At 36.0% G+C, this 27,399-nt stretch overlaps 4 protein-coding genes across 14 annotated transcripts; all 4 read right to left on the bottom strand.

Annotated features, from left to right (window-relative positions):
• On the bottom strand, nt 1-3,344 carry LOC113708941 (protein IN2-1 homolog B). Of its 2 annotated transcripts, none has more exons than XM_072065019.1 (10): nt 3,141-3,344; nt 2,669-2,743; nt 2,146-2,206; nt 1,959-2,045; nt 1,532-1,630; nt 1,317-1,419; nt 1,167-1,243; nt 867-974; nt 403-492; nt 1-306 (listed from the first exon to the last, which is right to left on the bottom strand). In XM_072065019.1, the coding sequence occupies exons 1-10, from the start codon at nt 3,308-3,310 to the stop codon at nt 301-303; spliced, it is 876 nt and encodes a 291-aa protein (XP_071921120.1). In that variant the 5' UTR covers nt 3,311-3,344; the 3' UTR covers nt 1-300. The 2 variants fall into 2 exon arrangements, with proteins under 2 accessions (XP_071921120.1, XP_027087474.1); XM_027231673.2 differs by lacking the exon at nt 3,141-3,344 and adding an exon at nt 2,834-3,031.
• A 2,375-nt stretch (nt 3,345-5,719) lies between these two features.
• On the bottom strand, nt 5,720-8,684 carry LOC113707760 (glutathione S-transferase L3-like). Of its 3 annotated transcripts, none has more exons than XM_027230073.2 (10): nt 8,463-8,683; nt 8,306-8,377; nt 7,868-7,928; nt 7,674-7,760; nt 7,318-7,416; nt 7,112-7,214; nt 6,963-7,039; nt 6,649-6,756; nt 6,027-6,107; nt 5,720-5,932 (listed from the first exon to the last, which is right to left on the bottom strand). In XM_027230073.2, the coding sequence occupies exons 1-10, from the start codon at nt 8,651-8,653 to the stop codon at nt 5,921-5,923; spliced, it is 891 nt and encodes a 296-aa protein (XP_027085874.1). In that variant the 5' UTR covers nt 8,654-8,683; the 3' UTR covers nt 5,720-5,920. The 3 variants fall into 3 exon arrangements, 2 of the variants coding, with proteins under 2 accessions (XP_027085874.1, XP_071921260.1); XM_072065159.1 differs by having other exon boundaries at nt 6,649-6,752; nt 6,959-7,039; nt 8,463-8,682; XR_011821148.1 differs by lacking the exon at nt 5,720-5,932 and having other exon boundaries at nt 6,072-6,107; nt 6,856-7,039; nt 8,463-8,684.
• Nucleotides 8,685-10,482: 1,798 nt separating this feature from the next.
• LOC113707761 (glutathione S-transferase L2, chloroplastic-like) lies at nt 10,483-14,061 on the bottom strand. Of its 5 annotated transcripts, none has more exons than XM_072065162.1 (10): nt 13,593-14,061; nt 13,432-13,503; nt 12,816-12,876; nt 12,595-12,708; nt 12,275-12,373; nt 12,068-12,170; nt 11,920-11,996; nt 11,613-11,720; nt 10,988-11,067; nt 10,483-10,907 (listed from the first exon to the last, which is right to left on the bottom strand). In XM_072065162.1, exons 1-9 carry the CDS (start codon nt 13,601-13,603, stop codon nt 11,011-11,013), a joined length of 702 nt encoding a protein of 233 aa, XP_071921263.1. In that variant the 5' UTR covers nt 13,604-14,061; the 3' UTR covers nt 10,483-10,907; nt 10,988-11,010. The 5 variants fall into 5 exon arrangements, with proteins under 5 accessions (XP_071921263.1, XP_071921262.1, XP_071921265.1 ...); XM_072065161.1 differs by having other exon boundaries at nt 10,483-10,878; XM_072065164.1 differs by having other exon boundaries at nt 10,483-10,878; nt 12,622-12,708; nt 13,593-14,057.
• A 3,252-nt stretch (nt 14,062-17,313) lies between these two features.
• On the bottom strand, nt 17,314-25,166 carry LOC113707759 (uncharacterized). Of its 4 annotated transcripts, none has more exons than XM_027230071.2 (13): nt 24,976-25,166; nt 24,370-24,472; nt 23,352-23,479; nt 23,123-23,273; nt 22,846-22,955; nt 21,810-21,893; nt 21,670-21,718; nt 21,440-21,531; nt 20,525-20,663; nt 19,309-20,269; nt 18,195-18,281; nt 17,987-18,052; nt 17,314-17,902 (listed from the first exon to the last, which is right to left on the bottom strand). In XM_027230071.2, the coding sequence occupies exons 2-13, from the start codon at nt 24,460-24,462 to the stop codon at nt 17,436-17,438; spliced, it is 2,427 nt and encodes an 808-aa protein (XP_027085872.2). In that variant the 5' UTR covers nt 24,463-24,472; nt 24,976-25,166; the 3' UTR covers nt 17,314-17,435. The 4 variants fall into 4 exon arrangements, with proteins under 4 accessions (XP_027085872.2, XP_027085871.2, XP_027085870.2 ...); XM_027230070.2 differs by having other exon boundaries at nt 18,171-18,281; nt 24,976-25,165; XM_027230069.2 differs by having other exon boundaries at nt 17,314-18,052.
• Nucleotides 25,167-27,399: the final 2,233 nt, after the last annotated feature.

Raw genomic sequence — 27,399 nt, 5'->3', positions numbered from 1 at the left:
TGATGAGAAAAAGTAGTATTACAACCTTAAACTGAATGCAAGACAAAGTTGTATTACAAACCTTAAAATGGAGGCAAAGCTGCCAACAGTACAGAATGTACATGCAATAACGTTTATTGACATCAAACACTTAGAAAGCAAAGCCGCAAAACAACACAGAATGTAGACATAAACAAGTTTATTTACATCAGGCAGTTGCTCCTTGTTAGGCATAACGCTTGAGAAATGATCCTGCAACATGCATATGCCCTTGAAGATGACGAGCGTGATTATCCCAATTCCAAGTGATTTCAAGGGAGCTCAGGCCTGAGGCCGGACACGACTACAAACGTTAGACCAATGCATCCCAAGAACTTCTAGCAAATCTCATGAAAGAGTATATCATTTGGCAGTAGAATTTACCGTGTCAATACCGAAACGTCTTTTTAAGGCTGCTAAAAGCTCGTTTTGATCATATTTTGTTGCTTTGTAAGCCTCGATCTTGTTAACTTCCTGTAAAAGTAAATGAAGTAGGTAATAATCAACTTAAGCGCTTCCAGTCCCAACAGACTGCAATGAGCTCTGGAACATGTACTCGTTTCTTAACCCAAGTGATGTGTCGAAAGCAGTGCAGATATTAGATTCAGATCGATGATACCACATCACTATGGAATTTATGAATGAAAGTGGCAGATTACTGTGTCCAAAGATGCCCCAATTGCTCTATCAGACCAAGTCATTTCAATTGGTGCCCACTTGGGAGGATCATTAAGAATTGAAGGACTTGATGACAAACAATATCTGCACTTAAATGGCACTTCCAGTTCCTTTCTGACTATTCTCTACATGATTTTGCATGGGGAACTACTAGTAAGTTCTGTCAGTACCTCAATCCATGCTGCCAGTTTTGGCCTGCCCTCTGTAATATCATACTTCTTCACGTCCAGCAGGAAGGGTTGGAACCTTTCAACAAATGGAGCATAAGCTATGTCCACCTGAGTTTGCAAAGGGAAAAGGATGAATCAACCTATCATTCTTCAAGATAACATGAGTACAACTGATAGTGAATCCAAATACCATTGTACTTTCTTTTTTTTTTTAATATCCCTTTCGTAATGCTTGACAGAAGAACTTCATTTAAACAAGGTATATGTGAACAAATAGAACTCCCAACTTTTTGCACTTACCAGACTGAAAGTTCCAAGGAAAAAAGGACCATCATCGAATTTGCCAAGGGCATTCTCAAGGTAATCAAAAGCAGAACCTAATCAAATCACACTTTTCAGGATCAACTTTTACAGGAATTAGTAGCCAAAAGCCATAAGCACTCAACTTACCAACTTCACCAATTCCATCTGCTCTGATAGAAGAAAATACAGCTCCATTAAAGGAGTCGGAGTAGGACAACAACTCTTCTGCAAACTCTGTCTTAGCAGGGTCCTACATATTTAGTCAGAGAACTCAAATAAAAACACAAGCCATCACAGAATGCAGACGAAAAGCAGCCAACTTAGCTCACCAAAATTTAACAGATAAATGTAATGAATCTTACCTCAGGAAGAAGTGAAGGACCTTCAAACTTTTCATCCAGATATCTGATTAGATCGAGAGACTCTCCTTTTACTTCATTATTATGTACCAGAGACGGCACCTGCTTGACAGTGGAGCATTGGAAAAGCCCAACAGAGTACAAACTAAATTCACATGCAATATGATTTGCTGTTGAAATTTGACTTTCATCTCAACTTCAAATCATGCCTTGTACGTTTTGTTATCAAGAAATTTCTTGGTATCATATTTCGTTGATATTATTTGTCAACCAATTAAGATTCCAGGCCTGACGCAAGCAGACGTATGTTCTTCAAGCAGTAAATAATTCTTGTCGAGTTTTTCTGAACATTTAGCATGATTTTGGTATAGCTATACTCTGTAGTTAGTATCAAAGACCTCATGCAGCATAGCACAATTAAATATTCAACCTTGTTTGCTGGGTAAACTTTCTCCTTATACCAGGCTGGCCTATTATCTAGGTCAACAGCAATCACTTTTATCTTATCTTGCAATCCCTGCTCCATAAAAGAATATAAACACAAATCAGGAAATTCACAAAGGTGATAGATTAGATCAAGCAGAATCACCAGGGTCCAGAAGAACTCCCCAACAAACCTTGCAATTCCTTGTGATCCACACACGTTGTGCAAACGGGCATACGTAAGCTATGAACAACCTAAAATCAAGACATGAAACATGTCTGAGTTTCAAATTATTACTGTATAATTCCATGTTGTCATCCGAAGATATTCAAAACAACCAAATTTTTTGTTCTCTAGGTTCCGATGTAGAAAACATCGAGATTTCATCCACGTCCCATTGATTCTCAGTTCAAAGCTATCAAATTTGTTCATCTCAAATACAATATCACTAAAGGCCAATACAGCCTTCTAAGAGTAGCCATGGTTAGCAACTCAATTCTCAACCAAAAATTCTTGGTTGGCCATCTCAAAGTTAGATCAGGGCACTAAAAACCTTGATGTCTATAACGCAAACAAGCATCTTTGATCGATCCGATGTAAGACGCAGGCCAGTTACAACATACAAGGTAAAAAAGAGAAAAGAACCAAACTCAAATAAAGGAATTCCCACCAAGTAAAGCTGGTGCTATCGATTCCACTGGCATTAAAGAACTTACTTGGTGGTTCCATCAAAGATGTCAGCAGGAAATTCTGAGGCAGGATCAAGAGTGGGTGGAAGCACCTCTTTCACACTTCGGGAACAAAAACATACCACAATCAGTAACAAAATCCGACATCAAAAACAGCAAAGTACAGACAAACAAAAGTCTTATTTCAATTACCCAGAAGCCATAACTGAAGGTGATGGTGAAGAAACTCTGTAAAAATTTTGTCTTGAAAGTGAAGTTCTGTATGGTATGCAAATGTGGATTTTGGACAGAGTATAAATAGTCGAAGGAGAACAACATTCGAGGCCTTAATCAGCACCGATGAATCGAGTCCTCGTGGAAATGTATGGTCCCAGGATAGTTGATTATGTTCAAAGTGGCCCATACAACATTAACCTTTTTCTAAAGCCAGTCGGGAGGATTGCTTTGACATTAAATATTAACACAACCGATTGACATTTGACAGATAGTTGTTACCCACCTTAAATTATTACAGCAAAGCCTTGGTGACGAGGGACAATGGACTAATATGAGGCCAACATCCAGAAAGAATCCAAACACCAAGTAAATCGAGCTTTGGAATAATCTTTGTATCAAACTTGTGTAGTATATCATTTCTTGGGGGGATGGTTTTGCAGAGAGCAACAACATATTTGAATGGAAAGATTTATTGAATGGAAGTATGAAGAAATTCTAGAAGAAGCATATAAGATGTCAACATAATCCGCGAATTTAAACTAAAACATTGCCTACCTTCGTGTTTGTATGATGGCTTTACGAATCAAAGTATTCTTCTTGAACACTTATACCTATTGTAGCATGGGTTGATTCATAACATTAACTTCGTTGGAAAAAGACTTGGAACTACAGAAGTGGCTTTAATGTTTGCTCCCCCACACATGACGCGCTATAACCTAGCAAAAGTTTTAAAATATTATTTATCTATCTGGTACTTTAATAAGGTCATTGTTGTTTTATTTTATTTTATTTCTTTTTTTGACAAAAGAGTGGATCTCTTTTGCAAAAATGTCATAGTTGTGAGTCGCAACGGATCTTCTGTCCCACACTCTGTGCCATTCTCTGTCCCATTTTTTTTATTATATTGCTATTTTTTCTGCATAAACATCGTTTTAGTTCTTTTTTGTTTCCTTAAGATCCAATAACTATTAATTGAGTAATACATAAAATTTAACAAACTCAAAAAATCAATATATAATAGAAAATTAAAAAATATAGCAGAAAATTCATAAAAATCTCATTTTTTGAGTTTGTTAAATTTTATGTATTACTCAATTAATAGTTATTGGATCTTAAGGAAACAAAAAAGAACTAAAACATGATGAGGTCGATCGTAACAGTAAAACATTAACACTGGGCCCACTTTCATTTTTTTTGTTTAATATGCTTGTCGTTGTCCTTAAGGTACCAAATAAAATAAAATTTTCCTTTTATATAAAATGTTTTGAGTGAATTTGAGGAATTTTATAAATTGACTAGAATGTTCGATTTTTTGTTTGTTTTGATTGATGGCTTGAAAATTAGAAAAACAGAAAGAGTTTAAAATTGTAGTTAAAATTAATTTGAGATGGTTTCAGGGTGTAAAAAAAGTTATTTTCTTCATCTTTATAGTATTTTCTATTGATTTTTGCATGTTTTTATAAATTATTAGAAGTTGTAAATTTTTATCCAAATTATAAAATAAAATCTATTAAAGGATCTCTTAACCCTAATTAATAAAAACTTATATAATTTTTCATCAAAGAAACATATCAGTCAACTTTTCAAATGTTAAGAGATTTGAAATTAATTTGTCGTGGCAATTAAGGGATCATAACAAAAGGGCTAGTTTGGAATGAAATTATTTTTACTCTCTCATAACTAATTTTTAATGATATATTTTGAATTGGATTGATAATGTTACAAAACTTTAAAAATAAGGGAGGCGAATAACATTTTTAAACTTCTTTAAAGATACTAAGTGATATTATTGTCAGAAACTTATAGAGGAGGTTCCTGAGATTATCCCATGACTATATATATATGTTCTGCCAACTAGTTGGCATATGATATGAGGTTGGCAGACAAGTTCATTTCTAAGCATGGACATAATAGTTTGTTAGGTTAAAACAATAGCAGCAACTCATGCCCTGCCCAAAGGGCTTGTATAGGTCCCTATCAATGCTGAAACCATCATCTAAAAGTACTATAATGGAAAGATGCTTTCATTAACTAGTACTTGGAAGACAAACTTCAAAAACCTCGTCCAAGTTTTCTGGGTAATCTACCAAATTTTGGGAAGCACGGACACCTGAAAAGATGTATAGGTCCCTATCAACTAGAGCTGTTAAACGAACCGAGCTGTTCGTTAGCTCGGTTCGCTTCGGCTCGTTCGTATTCGTTAAAGGCTCGTTCGAAAGCCTTAAACGAACGAACACGAACGAATTTTTGTGTTCGTTTAATAATCGAGCGAACACGAACATGTTCGCGAATTTTAACGAGCGTTCGCGAACAAGGATATAATTGTTATTTGACAAATTTTAGGGTTACTCATAAGAAATTCTAAAACTTTCCCCTTCCCTTTCCAACCTTACTTTTGTTTTCCTTCCCCATTGGCTGCTGCCGAAAATTTGTACTTGTCTTATGGCTGAATTTTTATATTTGAAGGACAAATTACTTTGTTTTATTTGTTGTTTTTATGTTAATGTTGGTTATGCAGTTATTGAATAATGGAATTTAGTCATTTAGTATTTAATTATTTTTTAGAATGATTAATGATTTGTGTGGCATATTTAAGGTCTAGAATAATCTGGATTCGAACTTTTCGAGCGTGTTCGCGAACGGCTCGTTTATGTTAAACGAGTCGAACACGAACACGAACACGAACACGAACTTTACTTAACGAGCCGAACACGAACACAGATTTAGAGTTCGAAAGTTAACGAACGAACACGAACTGAGTTCGAATCGCTTAACGAACAGAGCTCAAACATGAGATACTCGGTTCGTTTCGGTTCGTTTACAGCTCTACTATCAACCAAGAGAATACCAAGCATCCGTCAGTTGAGTAAAGACTATTAAGTCCGCAGAAGTTATTCAAACAGCTGCTCACAACCGGAAGACTTCTAACAATGATTACTGAGATCAACTAGTGGCTTTTATTACAGGTGTTACAGGCGAGGTACAATCTTGCATCATAAAATTCCTCCGAGATGACGAGTATACTTGTTCCATTTCCATGAAATATCTTGGGGTTGCGACAGCTCAGAGCCGAGACTTCATATCAAAAGAGTTGGATAAAAGTTAGAAGCAATTCATCCTTTAGCTCAAATTCCACGCAAAGTTGTTGATATGTGGTGGAAAAATTTACCGAGAAACGCCTTTTGAAGGCTTCTGCAAGCTCCTTTGGGTCACGTTTTGTCACTTCATAAGCCTCAATCTTGTTAATCTCCTGTAGAAGTAATTTAACTAGGTTATAACAATCAACTGAAAGTAAGTACTTCTGTTACTTGCAAAAGTGCCGCGTGCCATAAAAGACGTACTCCATCATAATAAATGGTGTACAAACCATCACAGAGAATACCAAATCGAAATCAATGCTAATTAAGAAAAGAATTAAGTTTAGCAGAATTTATCAAGGGGTGTGTTATTGAACCAACTTGTTTGTTGAATAAAAAAAATGGTGGATAAGATGCCCTAAATTTTCCTAATTCAAAATCTATTCATGCAATTTTCCGGTACGTATGCAGTTTCTACAGAATGAGATATATGTGACTCTTTGTGGATGAATGCTGCAAGTCAAACATTACCAAGCCCAAAAATCTCTTCACCCTTACCCAAGTTGCTTATATGAACACAACATCATTACCCTCACGGAGGATCACTAAAGATATTCAAGGACTGAATGACAACTAAAATCAATACTTTATGCCGCCATTTTGGCCAGGTAAATCTATCCTTTATTTGCAAGTAGAACTAAATTTTATAAGCACCTGAATCCATGCTGCCAGTTTTGGCCTGCCCTCTGTAATATTGTACTTCTTCACATCCAACAAGAAGGGTTGATACCTCTCAATGAACGGAGCATAAGCTATATCTACCTGAGATTGCACAGATGGAGCATTTAGCACCCTATGTTTGTTCAATATATAGCATGAAATTTTAAAAAATAAAAAATAAAAACTCAAAATCCAACCAACATTATAAATCATTTTCCATTTGCATATCTGCTTCTTCTAACTTGACGGAAACACTTCATTCCAATCATGGTGTTTATCTCAAATATAAGTCCAAAGATGATACTTGCCAGACTAAAAGTTCCAAGGACAAAGGGACCATCCCCAAATTTGCCAAGGGCGTTCTCAAGGTAATCAAAGGCAGCACCTAGTCAAACCATATCCATGGTATCAATTCTTCCATGAATTATCAGTCAAAAATCATGATCATTGATATTACCAGCTTCATTAATTGAATCTGCCTTGAAAGAAGAAACCACAGCTTGATTGAAGGAGTTGGTATAGGACAGCAACTCTTCTGCAAACTCTCTCTTGGCTGGATCCTACAGTTCCAGTTAAAACTCAAGCTATTACAAAATGCAGATTAATTAAGGATCTTAAGGAGCTCACTACAACTCAACATTATGATGTTTATGGAGATCTTACGTCAGGAAGAAGTGAAGGACCTTCAAAGTTACCCTCCAGATATTTTATCAGATCAAGAGACTCTCCTTTAACTTCATTATTATGTTCCAGAGATGGCACCTGAATGGGAATAGAGCAGTATAAGATTCCTAAAGAAACGTAGCAATTACCAAGAGTAGTTGCGGTTGGTCAAAAGAGATTTTCTTTTCGACCTCAAGTCAACAAATCATCAAATCCTGATCATTTGTGGGGCAGTTTAATGATTCCAACTTCTGATGCAAGGAGAGATATACAGTGCTTAAAGCAGGAAATCAATTCTGGCTGAGCATGATTAGTATCTGAGAGCTAATATAGCATAGTGCCATTAGGTAATCAACCTTGTTGGGTGGGTAAACTTTCTCCTTGTACCAGGCAGGCCTGTTCTGCAGGTCAATAGGGATCAGTTTTATCTTATCCTGCAATCCCTACTCCAGAAAAGCGTAGAAACACAAATTCAGTAACTCCAAAAAGTGTTACAGAAAAATCAAATCAAGTACCTAGAACAAGGATCGGGAACAGCTCCCCAAGCAACCTTATAGTTCCTTGTAATCCATACACGTTGCGCATAAGGGCATGTGTAAGATATGTACAGCCTAAAACCAATGAATCAAAACATAAAAAAAACGTCAAACTTATGTGAATATAATGACTGAAGGTAGTTCAAATGTTCTAGAAATAACTAAATTTTGAATTTGCCAATTCCTCATCTCAACAGTAGGATATTGCATCCATACAATATCCGACTCTCTTCGTCGAAGATTTAATGAGTTTTTCTTCTCAAACAAAATCCCAAGGACCAAAACAGCTTTAAGATGGGAATTATGTTTTGGTATTTCAGCATAAAGTAAGTTCTCGGTTGGCATATTACATTGCTCGAATTGAAAATTTTTTATCGACAATTGGAAGTTTTATGATTTAAATACTAGATAACAAACATACTGAAACAAGGAGAACAGTTAAAAAGACTTACTTGGTAGTACCATCAAAGATGGCAGGTGGTTCTGAAGAAGAATCAAGAGCAGGTGGAAGCACCTCTTTCACACTTGCGAAATACAAAACATCTCACCATAAGCAACAAAATCCCAAAAATAAAAGCGGAAAAGATGAACTGATAGAGATTCGATTACCCAGAAGACATTGCCGAAGCGGATAATGGAGAAATTCTTGAAAATTTAACATGCGGGTGAATATTTCGAGGGTATCTTAATGGGGTTTTGGGTACAGAGCATATACAGAAAACAGAAGGAAATGTGAGGCGCGGATTAGCAGCTGATGAAGTTCGTAAGCTTACACTAGTGCCAGGTGTAGCAGCTGCCATGATCACGGATGAACTTCAAGTGGCCATGTCGTGTCAATATATGTCTCTGTTGGGCAAATTCCATTTTACCCTGTGGTTTAACTCTTTTTGCATAACCCCTTATAATTTCAAAAGCTATACATAACCCCCCTCATAGTTTAAATTAAAGTGTCAAAGTGACGGGAATGATTATTCTTAACGGAGTCACCTAAAATATAAAAAATACCTTTATGTAAAATTGAAAATTATTTATTAACCAAGGGGGTCATGTGTCTATTTTGAAAATCATAAGGGGGTTATATGCATAGTTGTCAAAATCGCGATCCGGATCGTAGGATCGTACGATCCTACGATCCGAATAACCAAAATCGATTCGGATCGTATGCAGAGTCGCAAATCATATTAATTTTTTGCAGGATCGCATAGAATCGTAGCAGGATCGTGCAGGATCGTGCAGGATCGTGTAGGATCGTAGGATCGGTACGATCGTACGATCCTACAATTTTTTTGTAAATTTGTGAAATGCGAAGCTCCATTTTGCAAATAAATGAAAATATTTGTGGTATATTTGTAATTTATCAAAGAATTACAACCTTTAATTGCAATTAAGAGCTTTTGGTAGGATCTTACGATTCTACGATCCGATCCTACGATCCGATCCTGTGAAACTAAAATCGATCCTACGTAGGATCCCGATTTTACAAACCTTGGTTATATGGTAAAGTATTAAATTATAAGGAGCTTATCTAGTAAAATATAAAAATTATACGGAGTGTCATGTATTTATAAGGGTAATTTCGATATTTCTAGAAGTTCCGTTACGAATCACTATTTCCATTACTTTGACGCTTTAATTCAAACCATGAGGGGTTATACAAAAAATCGTTAAATTACGAGGGATAAAATGTAATTTGTCCATCTCCGTTTTTTAATTTTTGGATTGGCTTATGAAGTGCTCTTGGAATCTTTATCCAAGGGGGTGTTTGGTAAATGAGTTTCAACTCCCATTAGGTGTTTCAAATTCAATTATACCTATACATGATGTTTGCTTAGGGCCAATGGAATAAATCAATGGGAATAATAGGCTTATTTTATGGATTTTATGATTAATCACCCCTCACTAGAGAATCATCTTAACTACCCATTTTACTCTACTTAAAGGTAAAAATACCCATCTTATTTTCCTTAAATGTAAAAGGAAGAAAACAAAATGCCACCGTTTGTGCTGGTTTCAACCAATGGAAAAAAGAAAAAAGAAAAATTATAAATTATAAATTATAAAATCCATTTCACATTAACAAACACACTATGCTATAAGTTTTGATCAAAATCAAAATTCATTATCATTGAACACACTGTGACACCGATAATAACAGTGATAGTAGGATTTGAATCAAACGGCTCTCAAATCATTAATAAGATTGCCGGTATTTCTTGCTCCCAGAGCCAAATGTCGCGACACAGTAGCGCAACACTAAAACTCAGTAAAATGATAAACCCTGGTCACTTCACGCCACTCGTTTGGTTGGGACTTGGGAGGTTTCGCACTCCTTAATGGGAATGAGAGGGTAGCGTTCTGCTTTGATTATGTTTGATACATTACTATGGGTATTTTCATTGCCTACTTTTGGATCTTGCAAACTCACAAAAACTCGCTAAATTGGGAACTGTCAGTCTTTTTAGAGGAAAATAAATCAAAATTGAACTTAGAGATTGTGAAGAATCGGGAAAGGAAGAGCACGGGTGATACAAATTATCCCCTCCTTGCTGGTGCAGGGTGCCCTCCCAATCGGCTTCATCCCTCTCGCTCATCGAGGGAAATGACGCTTAGAGTTGTCTTTGTCCATGTATTGTTAGATTTGAAGCAAATTTGCATTGATTCACACCTTGCAAAACAGCAGCAGTTGCTCCTAAAGTCTACCTGTTCAATCGTCTTTTGCTCCTAAAGCTTCACCATGGCTTTTTTTTTTTTTTTTTTTTGTTTTGAATTTTCTTAGTTTTCGCTCGAGTTTACCTATATAGAAAGCAATTTTAAATACACGATATGCCTCTACAATAGTTAAGACAGAGTAAACTATTAAGTCCGCAGAAGTTATTCGAACAGCTGCTCGCAACCAGAAGATGTCTAACAACGAATACTGAGATCAACTAGTGGCTTCATTATAGGTGATATAGGCGGGGTAGAATCTTGCGTGATAAAATTCCTCGGAGATGACAAGCATGCTTGCCCCATTTCCATGAAATATCTGGGGATTGCGAGGGCTCAGAGCTTGGACTTCAGATAAAAGTTGGAAGCAATTCACCCTTTAGCTCAGATTCCTCACAAAGTAGTTAATATGTGGCGGAAGATTTTACCTAGAAATGTCTTTTGAAGGCTTCTACGAGCTCCTTGGATCACGTTTTGTCACTTCATAAGCCTCAATCTTGTTAAGCTCCTGCAGAAGTAATTTAACTAGGTTATAACAATCAACTGAAAGGAAGTACTTCTGTTACCTGCTGTAAGGGTGCCGCGTGCTATAAAAGACGTACTCTATCATAATAAATGATGTATAAACCATCACAGAGAATACCAAATCAAAATCAATGCTGATTAAGAAAAGAATTTGGTTTTGCAGAATTTATCAAGGGGTGGGTTATTGAACCAACTTGTTTGTTGAATAAAAAAAATGGTGGATAAGATGCCCTAAATTTTCCTAATTCAAAATCTATTCATGCAATTTTCCGGGACACATGCAGTTTCTACAGAATGAGATATATGTGACTCTTTGTGGATGAATGCTGCAAGTCAAACATTACCAAGCTGAAAAATCTCTTCCCCCTTACCCAAGTTTCTTATATGAACACAAGATCATTACCCTTGTGGAGGATCACTAAAGATTTTCAAGGACTGAATGACAAGTAAAATCGACACTTTATACCGCCATTTTTGGCCTGCTAAATCTATCCTCAATTTGCATGTAGAACTAAATTTTATAAGCACCTGAATCCATGTTGCCAGTTGTGGCCTGCCCTCTGTAATATTGTACTTCTTCGCATCCAACAAGAAGGGTTGATACCTCTCAATGAGCGGAGCATAAGCTATATCTACCTGAGATTGCACAGATGGAGCATTTAGCACCCTATGTTTGTTTAATATATAGCATGAAATTTTAAATAATAAAAACTCAAAATCCAACCAACATTATAAATCATTTTCCATTTGCATATCTGCTTCTTATAACTTGACGGAAACACTTCATTCCAATCATGGTGTTTATCTCAAATAAAAGTCCAATGATGATACTCACCAGACTAAAAGTTCCAAGGAAAAAGGGACCATCCCCAAATTTGCCGAGGGCATTCTCAATGTAATCAAAGGTAGCACCTAGTCAACCACCTCCATGGTATCAATTCTTACATGAATTATTAGTCAAAAACCATGATCATTGAACTTACCGGCTTCACTAATTGAATCTGCCTTGAAAGAAGAAACCACAGCTCGATTGAAGGAGTTGGTATAGGACAGCAACTCTTCTGCAAACTCTCTCTTGGCTGGATCCTACAGTTCCAGTTAGAACTCAAGCTATTACAAAATGCAGATTAATTAAGGATCTTAAAGGAGCTCACTACAATTCAAAAGAAAGATGTTTATGGAGATCTTACGTCAGGAAGAAGTGAAGGACCTTCAAAGTTATCCTCCAGATATTTTAGCAGATCAAGGGACTCTCCTTTAACTTCATTATTATGCTCCAGAGATGGCACCTGAATGGGAATAAAGCAGTATAAGATTCCTAAAGAAACGCAGCAATTACCAAGAGTGGTTGCAGTTGGTCAAAAGAGACTTTCTTTTCAACTTCAAGTCAATAAATCCTAATTCCTCGCGGGGCAGTTAATGGTTCCAACTTCTGATGCAAGGAGAGATATGCAGTACTTAAAGCAGGAAATCAATTCGGGCTGAGCATAATTAGTAGCAGAGAGCTAACATAGCATGGTGCCACTAGGTAATCAACCTTGTTTGGTGGGTAAACTTTCTCCTTGTACCAGGCGGGCCTGTTCTGCAGGTCAATAGGGATCAGTTTTATCTTATCTTCCAATCCCTGTTCCAGAAAAGCGTAGAAACACAAATTCAGAAACTACAAAAGGTGTTACAGAAAAATCAAATCAAGTACCTAGAACAAGGAGCGAGAAGAACTCTCCAAGCAACCTTATAGTTCCTTGTAATCCATACACGTTGCGCATAAGGGCATGTGTAAGATATGTACAACCTAAAACCAAGGAATCAGAACATAAAATAATGTCAAACTTATACAAGTATAATGATTGAAGGTAGTTCAAGAGTTTTAAAAATAACCAAATTTTGAATTTGCCGATTCCTCATCTCAACAGTAGGAGATTGCATCCATGTACAATATCCTATTCTCTTTGTTGCAGATTCAATGAGTTTTTTGTTCTCAAACAAAATCCCAAGGACCAAAACAGCTTTAAGATGGGAATCATGTCTTCACATTTCAGCATAGACTTCTCAATTGGCTTATTATATTGTTCGGATAGAGAAATTGGGTAATTTTGTTGTCCAAATTCCAAGCCTATATAACATGAATAAGGAATGTTGGCAAATTCCCAGAAGTGCAGATAAGAGAAATTGGAGCGAGTGAAATTTTTTGATTCACAATCGGAAGTTTTTATGGTCTAAATACTGGATAACAAACAAACATACTGAAACTCTCCCTGTATGAAAGCAGGAAAAAAAAATTCGCTAAATTTCCTCGCTGCAGAAGTATAAGCATCTACGAACAGAGAAAACAGTAAAAAAGACTTACTTGGTAGTACCATCAAAGATGGCAGGTGGTTCTGAAGAAGAATCAAGAGGAGGTGGAAGCACCTCTTTCACACTTCAAAAAACCAAAAAAAAAATCCCACCATAAACAACAACATCCTAAAAATAAAACCGGAAAAGGTGAACTGATAAAGATTCGAGTACCCAGAAGACATTGCCGAAGCGGATAGTGAAGAAATTCTTGAAAATTTAACACGCGAGTGAAGATTTCGAGGGTATCTTAATGGGTTTTCCGATAGAGTAGAGCATATACTATACAGAGAAAGCAGAAGGAAATGTGAGGCGCGGATTAGCAGCTGATGAAGTTGGTAAGCTTACACTTGCACGGTTGCACCAGGGTGTAATTGCAGGCAGGTCCATATGGAGGCAATTATGTATATTGCCGCGATTAGAGATGAAGTTCAAAGCGGACATGTCGTGTTAGTTTGCGACTGTTTTCTGGATTGGCTGTCTTAGGTGTGGAAATTTCGCTTGGAATCCTTATCGAAGTCATCAAATCAGAGATGCCGATGTTGCCCGCTCCCAATGGCGAATGGCACGACGCACTAGCGTAACACTAAAACATTTACCATCCGATTGGTTGGGAGGTTTTGCCCTCCTTAATGGGCATATGATAGGATGGTGATCCTTATCGATTAATATGTTTGGTACACCCACAATAGGTATTTCATTATCCACTTTTAAGTCTTCCAAATCCAAAAATTCATTCTCCACTAAATTGGGCGGGGGCACTATCAGCTTGATTACCCAATTTTTAGGAGAAAATAAATAAAAATTGGGGATAATTTCAGAATTCAGACACCTCTCCTGAGTTTTCTATAATTATAGCCACCTTCGTTAAGGTTTGAAAATTTACGAAAATCTCTTCTAAAATGTATGTTTTGGTAATAATTGATGATGTAAGCCAAAAAAAAAATCTAATGAAGATCCAATATTACCTTCCTCTCATATGTAAAAGAAATTAAATACTCAAAAAGTCAACTATCACCATTATTTGTTAGGTGAAATTTTCAAGTTAGTTTTTTGCTAAAAAAAATTCAAGCTTTGTTTTGAAAGCATCTTGTTTTTGGTACTTTGGATTCTTTTGTTTTTTTTTCAAAGCTCAGTGGTCACCAAAAAAAGTACTAAGTCTCTCTTTGAGTTATAGATTGGAAGTTCGAACCCCACCTGTAATGGAAAAAATCTAAAAGAGATGCCAGAACACTCCTTTAGTCTAGTCAGATTCTTATACCTACTAGAAAAAGGATTCTTTTTTTCTTTTTTGTTAAGTAATTTTTTAAGATACTTATTTTAACAAATGCCTCTCTAATTGGTTGGTCGACTTTTTGTAAATTGATTAAGAAATCTAATAAAAAAATTTGGAGATGAAGTATAATATACTAGATTAGATGTTGTTAGAATTTTATAATAAAGAAATATTACCAAAAAAGGATTTCATTTTTCTCTTTTAAACTCATTTTTCACTTATAATTTGTAGAGTAAAAATCCTGGGGAGCCCCTAAACTATTACTGTTGTCTATTTTTGGCCCCTCATCTAAATTTTGTTTCCAATTGGGTCTTAAACAATTAAAACTGCATATTTTAAGGATTTCCGGTGACTTTAGGCATAAATTTGGCCGGATTTAAAGGGTATTTTTGTCCATTCATAATTGAATCTTCAAGACTAGCATCAGAAACCCTCAAAGAGGTAACCCTTTAATTTTTTAAGCACACCATTAGATTTTTCTTCACAAATCCTGTTAAAAAAAAAAAAAAAAAAAAGCACACCATTAGATTTTTCTTTACAAATCCTTACCCTCAAAGAAATATGCATTCCGTGCCTTCTATAGGAACCAACAAACAAAAACAGGAAGAACTCAAAAGACAAAAGCTGCCTGAACATTACGAATTGAAGAGAGCCACCACTTAACCAAATGACAATGAATACCAAGTCCCGGATCAAATATACCTGCATCAAACTCAAAAAACTTTCATATCTTACGAGCAACATCACTGGTGGAAAAAAAACACATCATTAGATTTTTCTTCACAAATCCGGCAAAAAAAAAACACACACACACCATTAGATTTTTCTTCACAAATCTTGTAAAAAAAATTGAAAGGTTGCTCTTTTTGAGGGTTTCTGATACTGGTCCAACGGTTCAATTATGAATGGAAAAAAATGCCCTTTAAATCCGGCCAAATTTATGCCTAAAGTGTGCAATTTGAATTGTTCAAGAGCCAATCAGAAACAAAATTTAGATGAGGAGTCAAAAGTAAACAACGATAATAGTTGATGGGCTCCTCAAGTCTTTTATCCTAATTTGTAAAGTTTGTGAAGAATATCACAGTCTTTCTATAGCACCAAGGGATATAAGTGCAATTGTTCAAATTTTAAGGAAGGTGGCCGCAATTATTAGAAACGTGAGGGGAGGTTTCTGAAATTAACCCTAAAAATTGTGAAGAATCGGAAAAGCAAGAGCATGGCTGGCACAAGTTATCTCCCTCCTTAGTCCTTACTGGTACAAGTTGCCTCCCCTCTCCGTTTCCCCCTCCCAATCAGCTCCATCCCTCTCTCTCATCGGGGGAGATGGTTAGAGTTGTCTTTGTTCATATAGTGTTAGATTTGAAGCAAATTTTCATTGATTCACAATAGGAGCAATTGGCAAATTGAATGTGGATTTTTACTTGGAAAATTTGCAAGTTTTGGCCCTTTTGGATATGATGCAGACTTCCTTTCTGAAGAAATTTGAGAGTAAAAGTAATTGGGTTTGTACGCAACATTGGAAATTGGGATTGATGAGGATTTCCCTTTTGAAGGAATTTGAAGTTGGAATTGATTGTGTTTCCCTGTGACATTGGATATCAAACGGGTGGTTAAGACCTTAAAGCTGAAACTACTATTTTTTTTTATATTTTTAAAAATTATCAAATAGGGTGAAATTTAAGAAATGAAAAGGAAAAAATAAGAGATTTGAATCCGAATCTTCAATTCTTAAAACTCCAATTACTAGACCAAAACTTACTTGCTTAGTACTCATTAAAGATAAATGGCCCAATGAACCCTAATTCTCCAGACATAGATGATATGAGGCTGAAAGCTATTTATTAGACCATTATGGTTTTCTTTTCGTTAGTGGGCTCCTCTTATTCCATCCAACACGAATTGAAGTAATCTCATTTGGGATCCAATGTCAATCAGGCATCCCAAAGATGATACGAAACTTTTTTACCTGGCATCGCAACCCTTTGATTGATTCCATAAGCTATAATGAGTCCTTTGCATGTGTAGTGCCAGGACAGCGAATTACATTCAAAGCGGCCTCTTCTACCTTCGTCTTTGTTCTGGCAAATTGTGTTTAAGTTGCCAAAATTCCAATCAGATACACGCGCAGACTTTGAATCTTGAAACTAGTAGTACAAAATAGAGTTAGGTTCTACCTCATGCACTGGAAAATTATTTTAATTTCGGGTAATGTTTATTGTAGGTGTTTGTAGCTCCGTACAACAAACATTCTGATTTGGTGCAACCAAGGCTACGAATAGTTTTCACCCTCTGCAAATTTTCATGACAATGGAGGAGAAACAATAATGTATAGTAATACTGGTGCCGACTGCAGAAGCAATGATTCAAGGTAAAGCTTTTTCTTTGCAGACTCGTTTGTCCGCCAATTTGTTTGTAATGCATTCTGCCAATGCCGACATTCTTGGAAAAAAGAGCAATGCTAAGGTGATTTGGAGCAAATCCAAGAACTAGTAACATAGGAAAGAATTAAATGTACCTTGATAATGACTCTCAAAAAGATTGCTTTTCCCCTTGGGATTGAAAGGCCCCTTCATTGCGATGCGATTTATCAAGAAAGGAACATATTATAGGGCCACAATATACAATTCAAAAGATCAATCCCACCCCCAAGTTCATTTTTTATGATAAAAAGATTCTAGTTTTGCACAGAAGACGTTACCAAGAAGTCACGAAGTTTCATTTCAAAGATCACTTAAAGAGAGTTACATCCCAAATACTCTGGTGTATACATCGCCTGAACTGGGCATCTGGAACATTAAATCTCCATATCCAGAAAGGTACTTGTTCAACCCTAGTTTCTCACTTCTTTGATGTTCTGCAATGGCAGCTTCATTTCTCCGTTGGACTTCATCCAAACTGTGCTGATAGCCATTAGAGATGTACCCATTTCCAAATTTCTGCTGCGATAATTGTGCAAAAGAAGATTCAAATGATTGACACTGATCCATCAGTCTTGACGGACACCCATATACATCACCTGAACTAGATAACTTGACCCCAGTATGGCCAGGAAACCCCATGTCTTTATGCGTGGATGTTTGCTGGAAAAAGATTTGAGAATACTTCGAGTCCTGATCAGCCCTTGCCTGTTGTTGCATCAGAAGCCGAAGTCTCGTCTCGTTGTCAAATTCCCCCATCTGTTGATTAACAACTGGCCTCGTGCTCAAGCCTGAGATATTCAATCCATTTGTTGGTTTGCTATCACCACGGCTCAATATTGCAGGGTCAAGAAAATCAATATCAGAATTACTACCATTATTTCCTGCCAATGGCATTTGAAGCAAATTGTTTGGCAATGATGAAGTATTAACAAAACTTCCTGCAGACAGAAAGGGGTAAAGAAACATTATAAGGGACAAAATTTAAAAAGGTCAATTAGTAATACAACCTCAAGACAAGGAGGATGGGAGAGGGGGACGGACAATGCAGTGACATACCAGAAGAAGTACGAGGAAATCCACCTGTCTTCTCATATGCAGAGAAACCAGGAGGTGCTTCTCTGGAGGGCATTGAGAATCCAGGCGGAACCAAACTTGGAGGCCTGCATGCTGTTAAAACAGACAGTTTACATGATATCCAATAGCACAAAAACCAAATGCAGTGAACTATTTTGGTTAACACAGAGCCAAACTAGCGTACAAATGCTCAAGCAAAGGGATATAAATGCACACACTCCCAAATTAAACCTTTCAGTTCCTGCTAATAGACATTTCTCGATGCTCCAAATTATATTTCCACCATGGTTAAGTTGACTGGAAATTTCAGTGTGCAACCCAAACAGGTGGATAGCGATACTAGCTACACTACTCTGGTAACAAGGAAACGCCTTACAAATAACAACAGTTTAGTAGCCAAAAAGATTTCAGTAAAAACTCACACCCAAAAGAAAGTGCAGAATCAAAGAATTGTAGTAGCATTGAGTCTGAAGACTCATAGATGATGTGATCCAAAATAACAGAAATCAGGTACTGCAAGAAACTCTGATACATAAGCCACTGACATTGAATAACAGTAAAGCTTTAAAAGCAAAATAAAAGAAATTAATAGAGAAAGTGTATAGGACTAATATGGTAACTTAACAGTCACAGAGTCAACGAAACTGTGAAAATGATGTATCTCGAAGATGAAAAACACATCAAAAAAACAAACTTGCACATAAGCCCATATAAAGAAGATGCATATGTTTGTATACTAAGACAAGACAGTGACACACACACAAACTGACACGCTCACCTAGGCAGATCATTAAGCATGGCAAAACTTTTGAATAGACCAGTGAAGTTTACAACATCACAACTTTCAGCACAAAGTATTAAGAAGAATAGCTTCACTCTAAAATCTGCAAAAAGCAAGAAGCCTTCTAGGTGGTGAAATGGACTGTTTTTTGCATTCTATTAAAGTCACATAACTTGGCTAATGTAACAAATATGCCAAAGTGTAAGATGAACAAATAGAACTTATAGTTTCAAACTTTCCCAATTAATTAAGAATGATGAGCTCTGCAACCTAAAGACACACAACAACAAACTAATCAAAGATCAACTGAATCAAAAGAGTGTATAAACTAATGTTTACCTGGATGCTGAGGCTTAGACAAGTAATGCTCCTTGGTAGTACAATTTTGTGGCACCTGACCAAGGTTACTGTAGTAAGGCTCAAAGTTAGCTGCTTGACCTGCAAAGCCGTTTTGTTTTGCAAACAGAAACCCTGATTCGCCACTAGTAAAAGAATTCCAGGATGAACCACGTTGGTCATCAGTTTCATGGAGTAAATCAGTTAAACCATGAGGCAAGCTCAAGGAATCATCACATGAATCTAGGTCGATTGACAAAATATTTGAGATAATACTGCTCTCGACAGCATCTAAAACACAATTTTCATCATCATTAGTTAAGTTCTCATCTTCAATCCTTCGCAAATGCTCCACAATTTCTTCATTGGAGAAGGAGTTAGAACTCCGATAAATCCTATCTGATTTGACAGAAGTCTGGAATTTCAACTCATGCCTGTGGTCATTTAATACAGAATTTACACATGTAAATGGTAAAGAGGCATCATCTTCAAGGCTATGTACAGAACTTTGGTCCATGCTGAAACTACTTGAACTATGAGTCCTCCCATGCTGTAGAGAATAACCACCAGACTCCTCAGAAACCTGTGCAGGATAAGTTGAATGATCAACGCAAGCCCTCTGACTCAAATTGCTATCCTTTGATAGTAAGTTATCAGAAGGCATTCTATCTTCACCAAATGGCTCATCCAAGAACTCCGTTGACTCTCCATCCAAGGTTAGTCTATCAACAAGGTGAGCAGAAGATGAATAAGGCGAAGAACTTGAAAATGTATCCTCGACATGATTAGCTTTATCTATGGCTACTGAAGATAAATCAGAACATAAATCCAATATCCTTCTATCCTCAACATTATTCTCATCTTTCTCTGGACCAGAACTACTAGACCGTCCAACAATATCTACAAAAGTTGTCTTGTTGGGCACCCCAAGGCCCCCAGCCAAGTGGCCACCATAGACTGAATCCTGTAATCATGTTGAAATACCAATTCCAAATCAGAAAGGCATACTCAGTCTAAATACAACAAATAAGAAGATCCTGTCTTTAAGAAGTGGAAGATATTGTTGCTGTACAGGCAAAACTCAAGCAGCTCACTCTATTCCCCACACCCCACCGCCCCCCCCCCCCCCCCCCCAAAAAAACAGGAGGAGGAGGAGGATATGAGTGTAAAAAGTCAAGAAACATTAACCATGAAAGAAAATTTAACCAGAATTTCTTACACTGAAAGAACTTTTGGCAGTAGATTTGCCTATAAAGGAGCTGCCGCTAGTGGTCATCTCTTCCACAGGAGGTGGCAAGAAATTTCCCGAGCGCCTAAGCATATTATTTGTAGCACCAGCAACCTCTTGAACTCGATGCCTAGTCAATCAAATATATAGAGTCAAAACAAACAGCAATGCAAAGACACCAGAGGTTGAAAGAAAAAAAACATATGGAGTTTTAAAAACGGGAAACAAGAATGATAAAAAGATTTGAAGCACAAACCAGAAGCTTTTGAACAAGTATTTGAAACTAGAAAGCAATAACAGCAAAAACCCCATAAGGAAAATAGCAAAAAGATGAATCCCAACTAAAAAAGCCAGTTCTGACAAAAGAATTAAGCCTTAGCTCACAAAAGAAGGCAAAAATAAATATTAATTCATTCATTAAATAAAGATGAGATGTCTTATAAATCGATACATCATCTGTCAGAAAAGAGAAGTGAACCAGATTCTACCAAGTTACATGGAAATATACCCCATAACAATTTTAACAAACTTGTACGATCAGGAAAGAGTCAACAATCGCACAAGAGAAACTCAAGGACTATTAACATGCTATAACTGAAATTCCAACAAGAAACACAGAAACTAAGAAAGAAAGTTATTTCAAAATAACGATCTACTCAACAAGTCGAGAAAAAGTCTATTGTTAAAAACTATATCTCTTTGTAATTTGATCCTTTGTTTCCCCGTTATCAGCACTTCTTTGATTGCCATTACTTAAAAGCTTCATCGTGTAACTGTTAAACCAATCAAACTGGAGATTTGCTTCTCCTACTATGAGCACACAGGCCCCAATTCCGGTCAATATGTAAGTAACCCAAAGAAAAAGAAAGTATTTCAATGCCATATAGAATGATTGGCGTGTTATACCTTGTATGAACTGCAGCTACCTCGTCCTTCCCAAAACTATCTTCATCAGCACCAATTGTATGTAAATATAAACAAGTAGGATTACTGCAAGGCTGGGCCAAAAAAACACAGAAAAGAAAAGGCATTGTCAACAAGAAGCACTTATATTTATCAATGAACAATATTTGCCAGGGAGCATCCAAAAAAAAAAGATTTTGCATGAGATACAACATAGAATTATAGATCTATACCATGTTTCTCAACCAAGCATGGCAATATTTTGCAGTTCCAAAGGATGCCCTGCACAAATGAAGTTCCAAATTGTAACTATGGTTAAACTAGGAGGTAATAAATGAAGTTAAAAAATGACAGGAAAAGGACAGGTTCTTACCTCAAGAACCTACCTTCCAGGACAAAACCATGCACTGACTGAATACAGCGTACAGCCTCCTCCTCTTTTGAATAAGTCACATATCTGGGATGAGGGAATGGGTCAAATGAAAGGAGAATGATATCAAAGAAGGATGATAATCATATTTGCAGGAACAAGAGAACAAAATAATTCATCACCATGAGATGCTACTTATGCATTAAACACGCCTAGACACCTTAAATGGAACTGAAAATGAGACAACCTTAGTTGCAAAAAACACCAGAAATTCACATGCAAAGAAAAATCCCTCTGTTCTTGATGTGATGATCCAACAACTTAACCTGTGAAATCAGGTCTTAACTATCACTTTTGAATCCTCATAACATGACATCAACTCAATGGTGGTTTTGTAAGTACTTTACATTTCAATTTGCAAAGGTGTGACATCCATGAAGGAATCATCACGTGTCTCCCCCTGGCACTCCTCACTTGACCAAAATTTCCTTTCACAGTTTTCATGCACATTGATACTCCTCAATAACAGACAAAGCTCGCCTTCTCTCTCTCTCTCTCTCTCTCTCTCCAGATGCTGGACCACCTCACTATTAACTGGTCAAGAAAACTTTTGTATTTCATTGGAAAGAAATAGTAAAATATATTTTCCTTCTTCCTGTAAATGATTCTATCTGGTCTCAATTTCGATCCCATGACAATAAATGTCAACAGCATCCCTTAAATTGGGAAGCAAATGCGCAATGTATGAGGTATTTTTAACTTAACAAACCCCAAGTTAATTGATTAATAACCACACCCACAGCCCACTCTACAAGACATGCAACAACAGCTGTTGTAACAATCCCTTTCATAAAAAATTTGTTTGAAGTTGCACCATTTGAGATACAAGGACATAAAATATAAATTAAAAAGAAAACACTGAGTCCATCAAACCGTGTATTTTACTTCAATCATTCACTCTCTTTTACTTTTCCAGATTCTGTTACAAACACTATCAAATAATCCTGCAGCTCTTTAAGATGAGAACTAATTAACTTACACACTACAGGTGTCATGAATGAAATGCTGGATTGCCCCACCAGCTGTCCGAGATAGAGAAATCTTAGAAACTTTCCCATACTGACCAAAATATTCCTTCCTCTGTAAGAGCTGCAAGACTCATGATTTTCCAGAGAACAAAGAAAATTAGATAGAGTCTGAACAAATAGTTTCTTCGAGGAATACATATTTTGAATAACTATTTACGAAGCAGGACAGCCAAATGAAAGACAGCATTAACATGGATAAACTAAGAAACACAAAAAGGAGCTCCTTACATCTTCATCAGCAAGGTTAAGAGGTAGCCCAATTACGTAGGCCATTTTCCGTTGAATCACCCTAACATTTGAAAGATCTTTCCTTACTTCATTAGTTTTTGGCTTGGCCTTTGGTGGTTTACTTTTTCTACTAGAATTCTTTGCCACCGCCCTAATCAGAATAAAAACAAATGTCAGATTTGCCTTTCAGACACCCAAAAGAATGACTCCGGGCATAATGTATAACAACCTCTCACAATTTGCTTGCATTGCAACAATTTTATCCTTTTCATAAATAGTCCGACAGGCAGGACACCGCCCTTCTGTCTCATCTTTTTCTGCCATGTCCATTATGTGATGCCAACACCAGACACAGACCTATTAGACAAAAACCAGCATGAATATTCAAAAACAAAAAACCTATGTGAATTGTATATCGTTCATCAAAAGTAAAATTACACTCTTGAATGGCTATAGTAACAGGTTAACGCACTAATCAATCATTAAGTTCTTATAGGCATGTCCTCAGACGTGAAGAGAAAAAGTAACAATAAAAGCAAAGTTAGACTCCAAGGAATACGGCTTTTTAATTAAAAAAGACCTGAATTTAATCAATAACGCTTAACAGATGGTAGATTCAAGTGTGAAATCTGATTTTTGAAAAGGAAAAATTTCAGTGTACAGGGAAGGTAAATAAAAGAAGAAAAAGGCCTAAAAATTTGTTGTCTCCATATAGAACAGTTCATGATGAATTAGAGGGAGCTACGAGTTTTAGATGAATATTTGCATCCACGTCTGTCCAAAGATGAATAAGGCAAAGAAAAATTTCCGATATAATCTTTTAGCAGGGGAGGGGAGGAAGGGAAGAACAGCAGAGGGGAAGCAAAAACAGCCAGTGAGAACTGAACTCAGTTCAAAGACAAGGAACAAAGACCCTTAACCGCTAGGATAGTTTTGATTCTCCCACCAAGACAAGGAATATACTAAAGAAGTAAGACAGACTCAGCCTCCGGCATACCACAATCAGCTCATGTTTTTCTTACTCCAATGATCTTATACCACTCCAAAGTATGACAGCTACATCAGAATGAAAAAGCAAAAGGAACACGTATCTCAGAGTTCCTCTTTGACCTAATAGCTTTACAATGTCAATCAAACATTACAATAAGCTACAATTGATCAATCTAAATTTGCTACTTTGCAGAAAATGAAATATTTAACATCAATTTCCACAAAAGGTAAAAAGGAATGAATGAAAATTTTCACACCTGATAGCCACATTTGCAAGGCTTGAATTGCTGATCCGTCCAGTCCATCTCTTCTGCGCACAAAGGACATCTTTTCTCTCCTTCGTTACTCATGGTTGCCCCCCTTTCACCCCCGAAAAGAAAAATAATTTCATTTCAGTTAACAGGTAAGAATTCAACAAAAACAGAAAACGACATTAATACAAAAAAAAAAAATCCTCATTTATTTTCCAAGCCATAGAAACACGCGTAAATACAATTCTCTCTTCACAAGCTAATAAAACCTATAAACCCTAATTTCAACAAATAAGCTGTTACAATAAAACATCAAGAACCGAAATGCTTAACCTTTCAGTTTCAGATCAGAACCGCGAAAATAAACACATATAGCAAATAAATCCACAAATGGAGAATGAACGGCGCAAAAAGAAATGTGATTCACAACATTTTGCACACCGAAAAGCAAAATACAACAAAAAGTGCGACGCATTTCGCGAATTCTAGGGCACCTGCATTTCTATTAGAAACGAAGGCACACATTAACGTAAATAAATACATCCATAAACGAAAGAAAAGCTAGGTCATTTTGCATTTCAATCATGGATGGAAATGGAAGAAAAAACTTACAGGGATTTTGATTTGCAGAGAGAGAGAGAAAGAGAGAGATTATGAGAGGGAGAAAGAGGAAAGACGCGAAAAACCAACACAGGAGAAGAGAGGTTTGATTAGTCGGAGAGAAAGTCTGTACGGCACAAAGGAGGATTGAAAGCCATAGGATGGAGACGGCCTTTTTAGTTTTTATGGATGCCCTTTTTTTATTTTATTTTATTTTATTTTTAATAAGTACTCCTACAATACAATTAATAAATAGTCTTACACTAAAAAAAAAAGTACTCCTGTTTTGTTTAGTTCGGCATTCTTTATTAAACTTATATCTCTTTACTGCTGCTTGCTTATATATTTATTTGCTATATTCTATTTTTGTTATATTATAGTACTACTTTTTTTTCGTGGAAACAAAGCGGAGAAGGATTGGGTGAGGGATGGACCACCGAGGATTTTGTACGAGGGTCAAACTCAATTATTGTATTTTTATTTTTTCTTGATTGTAAATTACCGATTGAAGGGGAATTTACTTCTAGAAGACTAATAAAGGTGCTTTTACTTTTAAGTATATTATGAGAGTTTTTTTAGGATGTTTAGTAACTAATTTTTCGTAATTTAAAAAGCTTTGTTTGGGTTGCATTTTTTTTTTTTGGATTTTTTGTAGAAAAATTATTGTAGCAATTTGATATATGTAAGGTAAAAAGGTGATTGAAAAATGTGTCTACGAAAAACGTAGCAATTTTTCAAATAGAAATTACAATCGAAACGCACCCTAAAAGTAAATTCAGTTTTCAATAATTTAAAAGTTTTAAAAGTACTTGAATCGGAATTGCTTCTGTCTACGGAAAACGGAGTAGTAATTTTTCAAATTAAAATTACAATCCAAACGCAACGCACCCTAAAAGTAAATTCAATTTTCGATAATTTAAAAGGTTTTAAAATACTTGTATCGGAATTGCTTCTTCGTACGCTACTGAAACCCTAAACTGGGTTAATTATAGCTAATCCTATTTTATGCCCTAGAGATACAGGACCATTAGAGTACCAAAAAAGTGGGATTGGTGGATATATAATTACTCCAGTCATTATCAACTGTTTCCTAAATTTGGTAGACTTCCACAGATAAAGTAATACAAAAGCCAAATCTTATCCTGGGCAGGAAAAGAAGATTCGGGTGTATTTATGTCTGATGTTAACTTAAAAGAAAGTTGTTGAGATTAGTGGTGGAAAATTCCTAGTGATGTTGAGATTAACAGTGGAAATTTCCTACTGATTTTTCAAGTAGTCATTGTTAACTATTAATATGTATGATTTGTCAGAGTAACCTAAGGAAATTACGAAGGGAAGTATTTTGCGCGGTTGTTTTAAGAGTTAATCTTGTAAAAAAAAAAAAAAAAAAAAACCTATGTTGTGATTAATCAATTAAAGTTGTAATTATTTTACTATACAAGGTTTAAAAAAAAGGAAGGTTAGTAGTATTAGCACTGTTATAACAGCTCTAACCAACCACTGCATCTTTCATCATTATTGTTGAAAATGACATTAATACACGGTTTTAAATGTCAAGATTATCCCCAAAGTACAGTTAATGATCATTTTGCATCATATTTATGGAGAAATCTATTCTATTGGCTATAAGGTGGTCTTATAATTTTTTTTAAAAAAAAACTCTAGCATTGTTTAAAATTACAAATCTTATGGAGTCATTTTTTTGTAACTTAAAAATATTTTACAGGTTTTTGTTTCATGTTATCAAGAAAAAAATTAGGATCGAAATCCTTGAATTTTTACTAGGCAAAATAAGATACATTTATATCACTCACTTGTTATTGAAATGCCATATACAACCTTGTAACATGTTATCTCATGTACGTCCTGCGTCCAATTATATACTTTGATGAAATTACAAATCCTAACTCTAAATTCTGCCATAACTCAAATTTAGAATTTAAAAAAAAAATTTAAAGGTAGAAAATATGTATAGTTCAATAAGTGCAGGTGTTTTTCATCGAAAATATTAACAAACTCAATATACTCTCACCATTTTCTTATGAATAAAATTTTGTTAACCAGTTTTGATTAGGAAACTCCTCGAACATACGTCAAACTCCAACTATCGAGAGCTATTATCCTTATCATCTCATCAGTTCCGATGCCCATTACAATTTATAATCACCTGTGCATAATTTTTCCTTATATGGAATTACATGTAATATAGTTCAATTTGTTAATAAACATAACCATGATTTAGTGGTACAAATGTTTCTTGATAGTCTCCATTTTGATTTTTTTTTTCTTCAAAAAGGCAAAAGGAAAAGAAGACGAGTTAAGGGTTCGATAATTAATCGAACTCGAGACCTCGCAATCATTTAATCATTGTCTTCACTAATTAACTTTGGATTTTTAACCAGTCTTAACCTTAAAGCGTGTATACGAGTTTTTGTG

This window comes from Coffea arabica, chromosome 9c (assembly GCF_036785885.1).
Source record: "Coffea arabica cultivar ET-39 chromosome 9c, Coffea Arabica ET-39 HiFi, whole genome shotgun sequence".
Lineage (NCBI taxonomy): Eukaryota > Viridiplantae > Streptophyta > Magnoliopsida > Gentianales > Rubiaceae > Coffea > Coffea arabica.
Note: the sequence above shows the minus strand (reverse complement) of the source record. Positions and strands in the feature narration are given on the sequence as shown.